The sequence below is a fragment of the Haliotis rubra genome, unplaced genomic scaffold (assembly GCF_003918875.1).
Source record: "Haliotis rubra isolate DU_JTF1 unplaced genomic scaffold, ASM391887v1 Scf378, whole genome shotgun sequence".
NCBI classification, from domain to species: domain Eukaryota; kingdom Metazoa; phylum Mollusca; class Gastropoda; order Lepetellida; family Haliotidae; genus Haliotis; species Haliotis rubra.
The window spans coordinates 47,019-59,294 of NW_025767055.1; the positions used below are offsets into that span (position 1 = coordinate 47,019).

Here is a 12,276-nt window from a genome sequence, read left to right on the forward strand (position 1 = left end):
TCATGATATCAATCTAACTCTTGGACACCATAAACTGGAAATGGTGTCAGTGTTCAAGTTTCTTGGTGTGTATTTTGATCAAAGATTAACATGGTCTCACCATATCACACATTTGTATAATACAAGATCCTTATCTTTTCCAGACTTGACTATGGTTGCCAGGTGTATATGTCGGCGGCGAAATGTCATCTTAATAATTAAGCTTGATCGAATTCAGTCTAAAGCTTTGAGAATTTGCACTGGGGCCTATTCAACAACTCCAACCTCAGCGCTTCAAGTTGAGTGTTCAGAAATGCCCTTTCACCTTCAAACACAACATATATCTTTGACACATTTCTTAAAAATGAAAACCAAGAACAAACACCATGCAGTCACTGAGATTGTGTGGAATATGTCATGTGTGACTGGACTCATGGCAAATTACCCTTTGGCTTGAATATACCGAGATTAGCTGATCAACATGGTATTTACAACTGTAACCCATTTGATCCTTCTGCTCCGCCTGTCACACCTCCGGGATCCGTGGCTTCTGCTGAAGCCTGGATTGAATTCTGAACTCAGTTTAATCGTGAATAAGAGAATGGACCAAAACATAATAAACGTGATAACTCAAGACTTTCTGTCTGAAAATTATTTTAATTTCACACATATATACACTGATGCATCTAAAGAACCATCCAATGGTCGCACTGCTTGGGCTTTTTGGATACCCAATTTATCGATCGCTAAGGTGTTCAGATTCCCTGATTATCTTTCTGTTTTTGCAGCTGAACTTTTGTCCATTTTGCAAGCATTGAGATGGGTAGATGAACATGACCATGAAGCAATTATCTTTACAGATTCCATGGTAGCAATCAAAGCTATAGAAGCTGGTGCAAATGGATCTAGAGATGACATTATTCATGGGATATTAAAGTTGGATACATCTTTAAACATGAAGTACATTGCATGCGACATTGTGTGGGTCCCAACACATGTTGGAAACATGGGAATGAGATTGCAAATAATTTGGCCAAATCCGGATTACAGTTTCCTGAAGTTGATTTATTCAAATTTCAACCGATCCCTAAAGATTTTGAAAATGTTTTATCGAAATCTATTACAAGGAGTTGGCAACAGTTGTGGGATACAGGTACTACCGGCCGACATATGTACAAACTTAGACCATCTTTAAATCTGGTCATAAAATTCGTCGTCGTAAAAGGCGTGATGAGGTTATTCTTTCACGTCTCAGACTTGGACACTGTGGGCTAAAGGCTTACAGGAGTATTATAGATAAAGACGGTCTCTTCTAACTGTGGCCTTTGCAATTTGGAGACGCCTGAAAATATCGAACATTATCTAATTACATGCCCTGGGCATAACAACACAAAACAAAATCTCACTTGAGGTTGATGATGTATTTTCCTTAGAAACAGTTTTGGGCCCCAATATCATGTATGGTTCTGTGCAGTTTTAAATTTTGTCTCGTCATCTGGAAAATATGATGTAATCTAGACAGGCTCTTGAATGGCTTAGACAGATTTAGTTCTGTGGTTTTAAATCATTTTAACACTCTGTCATCTGAACCTACTGCTTTTTGTAATAAAGCAGAGGTTATTCGATATGTGTATACATCTCTCCAAATTAATAATAATAGTGTTGTCGTTTCTTTTATCTTAACAAAACGATGAATTGACCTATGATTGTTTATTAAATCAAGTCAATGTGTTGGGCGCAAATAGGCCTCTTATTGGTCCACGTCGCCCTAAAACTATAAACCAACCAACCAACAAGCGTGTGTGGTAATATTCATACTGGTTTCCTTTTGATACTGAACACACGTGCACGTACATGTGAAATATATGCCATGAATGAAATGTATTGGTGTATTTTAACTCCGCCCCACGTGAATGTAGGGTTATACTAAACATACTGGCACCCGTGAAGGGCCACCTCCTCGTGGTGGGTGCTGGGTCACGCTAAGCGCCCTTCAACCCCCCCCGTTGTGGACCCGGGGGAGTATTTGGTCCACCAACCTGTTTGCCGTGGGTTGCGCCCCTGTGTCGGTGGAGGACGGGAGGCTGGTGGTTGAGGGCACTGGTTCCAGGAACAGTGTTCCGTTGCCCAACACACCACTTCGCCCCTTACTTCACCTAGACGGGTGGTTGAATGGGCCCGGTTCAACCAATCGGCTGGTCATGTCGAGCCCTGTGCATTACTTGTATTTGCACAAATTATATTCTTAAACTATATGGTGGACTTTAGGTCTCGGCTTTATTAGTTTATAAAACATCACTTGATTTTGAACTATGACTTTTCAATTTGCCTAGAGTCTAAATGCCCAGAAGGCGATGGCTCATGGGCCAATCTGGTAGGATCTATCTTTTTAAGATCTTATCCTGCTTGAGTATACCCTCCTAGTATCCTTGGTGCCGTCTGCTGGAGGCCCACAGACATGAGGCATCGTCCTTGTTGACACTCCATGGTGGGTGAGGAGCTAGGAGGGTGAATCATATACAATACAACCATGGCACCCCCCACTGAAAAAACGCTCGTATGAATCTGATGATTCAGTATCTTCTGAGGACGAACATTCTGCTGTTCACACAAATCCTGATCATTGGTCTCGATTTTTGGTCATGTCGGCACCAGATGATGGTCCACTTAAATTGAATCCTTTTGCCATTGCAAAGGGCATAGAAGGATTAGCTGGCGACGTAAAAGAAGTCAAGAAGCTACGTTCGGGATCTCTACTGATTGAGTGTAAAAGAAAATTCAATCACAAATCCTCCTTTCGACCAAATCATTAGCTAATGTTCCTGTGGAGGTTTCACCTCACAGGACACTCAACAGTAGTAAAGGCATTGTCCGTGATGTCGGTCGTTGCCTTTCAGATATGGATGAGGCTGACATTATTTCAGAGTTACGTCCACAGGGGGTGACTGCTGTTAAACGGTTTACTTCAAAGAGATAATGAAACCATAAAGACCAATACGTATCTATTTACATTCGGTCTTCCGTCACGCCCCGATTCATTGAAAGCTGGATATTGTTACTTAAGGGTTGATGCTTACATCCCAAATCCCCTGCGGTGCTACCGATGTCAGAAGTATGGCCATGGTTCTAATTCATGCCGCGGCCCAGCTGCTTGTCATCGATGTGGTGGCAACTGTGAAGATAGCAGACTCTGTGATAAACCTCCTGCGTGTGTAAACTGCTCTGGGAGTCATCCCTCGTCAAAAGCATGCCCTACATGGGAGCTCCAATCAAAAATTTCGAAAATGAAACATGACCGTAATGTTACTTTTTGAAGCGAGGAAACTTGTTCTGGCTCTTGAAAACCAGGCCCAACTTATGCGGCTGCTACTTCTGCCTCAACACCAATTTCTCGACCGGTTTCATGTCAGTCAGTAGGTTGCCAAACCGAATACACATGGATTGAATCATCTAATCCAATCTTGGCTAAACCTCGTCAACAATCATCTAGTTCTTCGTCACAAACGGAAGATCTATCTACAGTTGTCTCACTGTCGCCAGTGGTTCCAGCAGTGGAACCAAAATCGGTACCAAAACCATCACCTGTTCCGAAATCGACTAAAAAACAAATTGATCACTCTATTCATTCAGATCGTATACCAAAGGGTCAGCGTGACCCTGTACGTCTTCAAAATCGTTATCACACCTTGGAGGACATGGATGTCTCTCCTCTCTACCACGGGCGCAACAGAAGTAAGTCGCCTAGAAAAGGGAAAAATAGATCCCCTGTACATCCACCCATTACATGAATGGTCCTAGTTCACTCCTTCAGTGGAATTGCAGAGGTCTCAGGTCCAATTTAAATGATTTACACTTATTAATACAGGATTATACGCCGTCAGCAATATGTCTCCAGGAGACATACCTTAAAGAAACTGATAACTTTGATTTACGTCAGTACAGTACCTACCATTCATTCTCCCCTCCAGGGACTAAAGCTACGGGTGGATCTTCTGTTTTCGTACGGCAGGGTGTTCTCCACAGCCCGGTTTTAATTCATACAAATCTTCAGGCTGTTGCAGTTCGAATAACTATGCACATTGTTTTACTTTGTGCTCTCTTTACATTCCTCAACATCGTTGCTTCAACTAACTGATCTTCAAGCGCTCTACGACCAGCTTCCCAAGCCCTGCATCATTATGGGCGATCTAAATGGTCATAACCCACTCTGGGGCAGTATGCATACAAGCAATAAAGGAAGGTTACTTGAAGATTTCATTTCAAACAACGATTTATGCATTTATAACGATGGCTCACACACTTATCTCCATCCTGGTACTGGTACTTATTCTAATCTTGACTTGTCCATCACTGACTCAAATCTCCTAAATGAATTTGATTGGTCCGTCCATGACGACCTTTGTGGAAGCGACCACTTTCCTACAGTTCTAAAACCAGTAGCCCCATCTGATGTTCCTCCATCAACCAGATGGAATTTCAAAAGGCTAACTGGCCTTTATATGCAACTCCGTGTGCTGACGAACTTAAACCTGAACTTTTCATTGATGTTACTGATGCTATAAAGAGTTTCTCTGATAAACTGGAATAACATAGCGGATGTGTGCATCCCCAAGTCCTCTGCAATTCCACACATTAGAAAACCATGGTTCAACGATGACTGCAAACAAGCTAGGAAGGCAAGGAAAAGGCAGAACATTACTTCCGTCGCCATCCCATGGTTCATAATTTGAACAAGTTTAAGATTTTAAATGCTAAAGCACGGCGTACTTTTTAAGCAAAGTAAACGTCACTCTTGGCGAAACTATGTATCGAAGATAAATTCGCGCACGCCAATATCAAAGGTGTGGAATATGATCCAGAAGATCAAAGGTAAGGGCTCTAAATCTAACATTCACCATTTGACAGATGGGAACCAATTATTGACTAATAAATCAGATATTGCAAATAAACTTGGTGAGACGTTGGCCAAACATTCTTCCTCGTCCAATTATGTACCTGAATTCCAAAAATATCAAAAACAGCAAGAAAAGAAAGCTATTAATTTCAATTCAGATAATGGGGAAGATTACAATGAAACCTTTTCCATTCACGAGCTTCATACTGCTCTTGACCAGGCTCATGATACAGCTTCCGGAGCTGATAACGTACATTATCAACTCCTTAAGCACTTACCAGACTCATGTTTAGAGACGCTCTTATCTATTTTTGATGATATTTGGACATCTGGACAATTTCCTTCATCCTGGCGCGATGCTATAATTGTGCCCATCCCTAAACCTGGACGTGATCATACTGATCCTTCCAACTATAGGCCAATTTCCCTAACTAGCTGCGTTTGCAAAACCATGGAACGGATGATAAATAATCGACTTGTTTGGTACTTGGAAACAAACAACCTTATAACAGATATACAATGTGGTTTCCGTAAGAACAGAAGTACTGTCGATCACCTAGTGCGTTTGGAATCATTTGTTAAAAATGCTCTTATTAACAAAGCAACACGCTGTGTCTATCTTTTTGATCTTGAAAAAGCATATGATACCACGTGGAAATATGGCATTTTAAAAAGATTTACATGGCTTCGGATTACGAGGCCGTTTGCCTCAATTTATTGCTAACTTTTTAAAAGACAGACAGTTTCAAGTCCGAGTGGCATCTACCCTGTCTGGTCATTACAATCAGGATCAGGGTGTCCCACAAGGCAGTATTTTGTCTGTCACATTGTTTTAGTATCAAGATCAACAGTTTATCCAAGGTTTTAAATGATTCGATCGATGGATCACTTTTTGTGGATGATTTTAACATTTCTTGTCGTGGTAAAAATATGCATACTATTGAACGGCAATTGCAGTTATGTTTAAACAAAATAAATAAATGGTGTCTTGAAAACGGCTTTAAATTTTCTAAATCCAAAACAAATTGTATACATTTCTGCCGTAAATACAAACCGCATAAAGACCCTGAACTATCTCTAAATGGCACGTCCATCAAAGTTGTTAAGGAGGCCAAGTTCTTGGGTTTTAATTTTTGACTCGCACTTAACGTTTCTGCCACATATTAAATCCTTAAAACTAAATGCCTGAAGGCACTTGACTTGTTGAAAGTAGTTTCTAGCACAAAGTGGGGAGGGATCAAGCTACCCTCCTCCACCTATATCGATCATTGGTCCGCTCGAAACTTGATTATGGCTCCATCGTATATGGTGGAGCCTGCAAAAGCAATCTAAAACTACTTGATTCTGTCCACCACCAAGGTCTAAGGCTATGTCTTGGATCTTTTTAGAACTTCTCCTGTGGACAGTCTCTATGTCGAAGCAGACGAGCCTTCTCTAGCCCACCGACGTATAAAATTATCTTTACAATATCTTACAAAACTATATTCTAACGAATCCAATCCTGCATTTCAGTGTATCTTTAATCCTCTTTATGAGGATTTGTACAACCAGAAATCTTCTCTTGTTCCTCCACTGGGGCTTAGAATGAAGCCATTCATTACTGCTGCCGGCATTGAGCTGGGAAATATAGCTCCTTCTCGTCTTCTTTCTTCTCCTCCTTGGCAATTGGTTAGGCCACAAGTTGACCTAACTCTGACTAAGTTTAAAAATCAGAAACAAACGAATTACAGGTATAAACAAGAATTTAGTCAATTAAGAAATAAATATAATACATACAAATCCTTCTTTACAGATGGGTCCAAGGATGGTGGCGCGGTGGCATGTGCCACTGTCATTGGATCCCGAACAATATCTTCTAGAATACCGGATAACAGCTCTATATTTACAGCAGAAGCAAACGCCATCTTAACAGCTCTTAAATATATTAATAAACACCGTAAATATGGACAATATATCATCTTTTCAGATTCTCTTTCGTGTCTTCAGGCTATAAAAAATCTTTCTTGCAAACATCCACTTTTATTAGAAATTATTGAATGGTATAATGAGCTTGCTACTGGCCAATGCGACATCGTCTTTTGTTGGTTACCCAGCCACGTTGGCATTTCTGGGAACACGATGGCTGATATTGCTGCTAAGGCAGCACTCAACAAATCTGTGACACCACTTCTGCTCCCATACTCTGATTACAAAGCTTGCATTCGATCTTACATCCGTGAAAGGTGAGGATCCTCCGTTTTGTATCCCTTGTGATGAACGAATCACGGTCAAGCATGTCTTGCTTGACTGTGTTGAATATTCCATCACAGGGATATTTATTTTAAAGTAAAAACTATGAAGGATCTTTTTAGTCATATAAGTTCTCATTTACTTATTGCCTTTTTAAAAAAATTAGACTTGCTAACTGATTTGTAAATAGATATATATTTTATTATTGGTAGTTAAAATTAATAACTGATATTGTTAGTGGCTGTACCCTCAAAGGGGGTTGAAGTAGCGTAAAATTATTGTCCTCCTGAGAGGGTACGTAAGTCCCAAAACATTTAGTCAATTTAAGTGTACCAGGTTTTTAATCGTAGAATATTTGTACTTTTAATTTATGGCTAGGTTTCTCTTCTGTCGCCAATGGCTGAAGGGATGGTGTAAATCCAGCTAGGGTCCATGCAGGAAGCAAATGTACTGTAAGTCCCCATGGTCCCTAGTATGGTGATCTACCTTTAGTTGTTGGCGATCAATAGCCTGTTTTTTATATTGTATCGTCTTGTATAGTTCAAATGTTTTAGATTTAGTTACTAGTTTTATATCTATATCTGTGATAATCTAGTTATTTTACTGTCCTTCGTCGGCAGTATTTTATAATTTCACTTAAATTGTCGATATATTTATAACTTGCTTTAGTCACGATATGGCTGAAATATTGCCGATGTGACTTAAAATCTTAACTCACTCACTCACTCACTAAACATACTGTATTAGTGAACGAATTAACGATTGGCCCCTGCAGGCAATGTCGTTGGTCGAATCCGCTCAGACTGACGTGTGTTAGTCAATTGAACATCTATTCATAGATTTTCCATCTTTTTCATTCTGCAGGAAGCACTATGAGCTATTGGTGTTTTAAGCTATGAGTCACCCTTGTAAACGATCATTTTTTAGTTTGACGCTTTCAATGTTATCCGCTATGTGACGGTGGCTTGTAAATAATCGAGCCTGATTGATGTAGTAAGCAAAGACCTACCAAGCCACCGACCCTGAACACCCATCCATCTGTTCGCTTCTGGATAGTGTAATGTATTAATGATATTGATATCATCCAACTCTGGCGTCCTGATTACTATAGTCAAAGTGAACTAAAATAGCTTTAATGACACACGACTGTGCTTCTGATATGATTCTGTTCATCTGCTTACAGAAAACATTGCCTTTCAAAAGACAGCAGCACAGAGTAGCAATTATAGTGAAAACGGCCCCTTTTGTGCTGCGTATGCTGTAGATGGGAACACTGACACAGATTTCACTCAAAGGAGTTGTTCTGAGACAGATGAACCGGTTGGTGGGTCTGCCAGCTGGCAGGTGCTCCTTGATGATCATCAGATGTTCAACATCAGCAGCATCAGGATCTACCTGCGAGACAGCTGTAAGTCATATACATTAACTAGTTCTGTTTCACCAACACATGCAATGTCCCACTATCCTGGATAAATGTTAGTTACAAAAACAACTACATTATGCAACGCAAGAAGAAGTTAGATTATATTGACTATTAAACACCTTCCTTTGTTACGGTTAAATAATTGCCTTGACAAAAGGTTTAAGAGTCCCCTTTGAACCAGCAAAATATAACACAGACAAGTCTAAAATATCCAATTATATATTTAGCAAACAATGAGCAAGCTACAATAAATGACAATACAGATATTTAGTACAATGCAATTGAGTCACAAATCTAAAGTAATGAGAGCAATCAGACTCGCACTGTCTTGAATGTAGGTCAGACGATGACAGACGACGACGACGACGATAGGCAGGTGACGGCAGGCGATGTACACAACTCCAGTGATATAAAAAGTCCCGTGTCAACACAATAACCAGCTTTTATATATACTGACTAGTGTCTAGAACTTTCAAGCAAAGCGTGGCTGTATCATTATTCTCTCAGTACTTTATGGAAATAAGTGGAACGTACGGCCGGTTAAAAGAGAAATAAAGCCAAGGGAGGGAACTCTGGAGCGCTATCTCAAAAGGCGTGCCGCTAAAATACTATTGCCATTGAACATATATGATACGAAACGTGACCCACAACCCACACTCAAAACTTTAAACATTGTGACCCAATAATAACTTTCACTTCATCAGTGATAATTACAAAATAACACACTCTCGTAACACCTTACACAAGTTGACTTTGATATGATTAATAGCCAGCTGTTTATAGCTTGTTTTTTTTAATTGTAAGCTATCAGCAGAGAGATTTCAAAACAAACACTTTGCTGAGTTTTCAGAAATTAGCTTGTTTGGTTTAATAAAGTGTAAACATAAAAACATCCCGTTGTTGTTTATGAGAAAACGCAAGAGTGTGATTTGACTTTAGCGAGGTCGCCAACGCGACACACGTGTGAGGTACAGAATTAGAATGACAGTACCTGTCCTTTCAATGCACATCGAAATTATCGTCCTCAATAAAACCACAGCATAATAAAATTAATATCCATGAGTTGCCCATTTACTTCTGACACTACAAAAGAATACTTTTATCTTCTTTATCATTCTAATTCTAGAAGGGCGTTTAGGATATCATAAGCCTCTTGAAAAGTGGGAATACTCGGAAATAACTTGAAAATATAAACTACTTTGTAATATATTTCCGCTTCTGGTAATAGTGAACGAATTGGGAAGACATTACAAGCGTTAGGGAAGTATCAGAGTATGACCGCCAGCGATCACGTTATTAGGTCAGTAATGCATAATACCAATACTATTTCTAAAATATTCTTCACACGACGAGGCATATTGTTTTCCCATAGTCGATTACATTGTCTGTACCTATCGCCTGGCTGCACCTGGCATGGTGGTCAGTGTTTTTATCACGTTGGGCAATGAGGAATTGTTCACGGTGAGCACGGGCATTATCTTCCTGAAAGACAAAACGTCGTCTTAAACGCCTTTGCAAATGGGACAACAAGGAATGTTCAGATAGCACTGTCCATGAACCTACCTTGTACAGTATGGTGTGGGGTTCCCTCGGTCATACCATCAAAACCGCGTCTCGGGCTGATGTTGCCCTGGCGTTCATTTCGACATTGTTAAACACGTTTGGGACTATCGAGGAAACGCAAAGCGACACTGACGTCTAGACAATGTCACAGCTGGTAGGGGAGACAACCCACGAGGACGATGAGTACGAAGATCACGTTGCAGCCGCCGTATCTTACGCGAAAGGACTTACTGCCTGGGGCACGTAACGTGCATACAGAAATAAATGTTCTTGTGTAGGATGTTTGGCAACACTATTCTTTGTTCAAATACTTGATATCAACATTTGTATTTCATGATCCTCTGATAATTTATTCATACATTTTGTATTTCATTTCAATTTTCAATTTAAAGTTTGGGACCGCAACAATGGCCTGCAGGTGCTTGTGAACGGCGACCTGTGTGTCCCTGTGAGTGGAACACCTGACTGGTTACATGGACCTGTCACAAACCCTGTTGACGTCACATGTACCCACGTAATGAAGGGGAATAATGTTACCATCACCATAAACGGGGTATTTCTGGCATTGTGCGAGGTTCAAGTTTTTAGTAAGTATGATCCGATCGACATCGAGCTCGAGAGTATGTATGTTGTTCATGATATTGTTGACAAGAGGCTGTGAATTTAATAGAGAATGAAATCAGTACATCATTACTCATGTGTAACATTGCTTCTGATAAGTGAGATATTTTAACGGGAGTGAGTGAGTGTATAAGTATTGCTTAACACCGCATAAGCAATTGCAGCTATTCACGGTGACGTGCTGAACGGACACGTTACCACCTAAATGTTTGTATGTGTAGATGCTAAGAACCTTTGTTTGCTATGTTGTACAACATGATAACGTGTTATGTGCGTTATGGTGAAAGCACATAATTACAGGTCAATCATTATTCAGTGGTGATGGAAGCTCAATGGGCGAATAGACGAAAGAAGAAAACTGAATTGTAATTGTACTTGTAATTGCAATTAATTGCAACTGAATTGGAACTTTACTTCGTTCAGATCACATATAACGATAAAAGGATATAGTTACACCTTACAGAAACCAAAACATACGTCTGACAGTTATTGCAAGTTTGTCAGGTGTCCTTTTTAAATATCAGAAAAGGAATATAATTTGTAAATTTTGGAAGATTTCATATCAACAACACCTTCTGGATAGGTGTGTGACAATGTATGTTTGATTTATTATGGCAAACTCTGCACATGGTGAAATAGTAGCTAGTCAGCAGAAACTGAATGAAACACGGTCATCTGGACAGTGATAGCTGTCAGAGGGTTTGGTCAAGGGAACCTCTTGTCCAAAACGTTCTACTTGTCAATTGTGAAGTTAGGAAGGTTGTAGGAATTCAAAACTCTAAGTAAATCATAATTTACAAACCGCAGAACCACAGGATCCAACGAGGCTGATATATTCTCGAACCTTTGCTGTCCAAATGGTTATATTTGGCGATCTCTGTTTACTATGAAATTCAGTATCCAGCATGTAGCCATTTAATATGTTCAACAAGGAAGTGATCAAATAGTCTAGAGTTTGATATCCGTTGTTAGTCCTGACTATAGAAAGTATATTACGAACATTATCAAACTAAAACTGATGTCCTTGCAGTTTGCGGTGATGGTTGGTTTGGGGGTAACTGTGAGAAGCAGTGTCAGTGTCTCAATACATCTGAAGTATGTGACAAGGAGACTGGATACTGTAGGAGTGGATGTGCTGCCGGGAAACATGGACCAGGGTGTCAGCAAGGTATCTAACATGTCATTATATTCTCACAGCTCCTGACTGACTTTGGCTATATTTCCCGAGCTCTTTTTACGATAAAATAACGTATCCTGCATATCAAGGTTTCAGAGAAACATGTTCTACAAGAAAGTGATACATAACATAGAGTTTGATACCCATCGCTAGTTAAGACTATAGAAAGTATATTACGAACATTATGAAACTGAAACTGATGTCCTTGTAGTTTGCAGTGATGGTTGGTTTGGCTCTGACTGTAACAAGCGGTGCCAGTGTCTAGATTCATCTGAAGTATGTGACAAGGGAACTGGCAACTGTAGGAGTGGATGTGCTGCTGGGAAACAAGGACCAGGGTGTCAACAAGGTTAGGTTTGGTCATGCTAATACTAGCTTTAAATTAGTCTC

The 12,276-nt window shown here is 40.0% G+C and overlaps 1 protein-coding gene across 2 annotated transcripts in view; it reads left to right on the forward strand.

The window, feature by feature from the left end:
• The window catches only part of LOC124286196 (multiple epidermal growth factor-like domains protein 6), a 62,817-nt gene that overhangs the window by 12,970 nt on the left and 37,571 nt on the right, over positions 1–12,276 (forward strand). For both annotated transcript variants that reach the window (XM_046722541.1, XM_046722542.1), the window contains exons 6-7: positions 8,286–8,510; positions 10,481–10,675. In XM_046722541.1, coding sequence (XP_046578497.1) covers positions 8,286–8,510; positions 10,481–10,675 — 420 coding nt within the window. The remainder of the gene's footprint in view (positions 1–8,285; positions 8,511–10,480; positions 10,676–12,276) is intronic.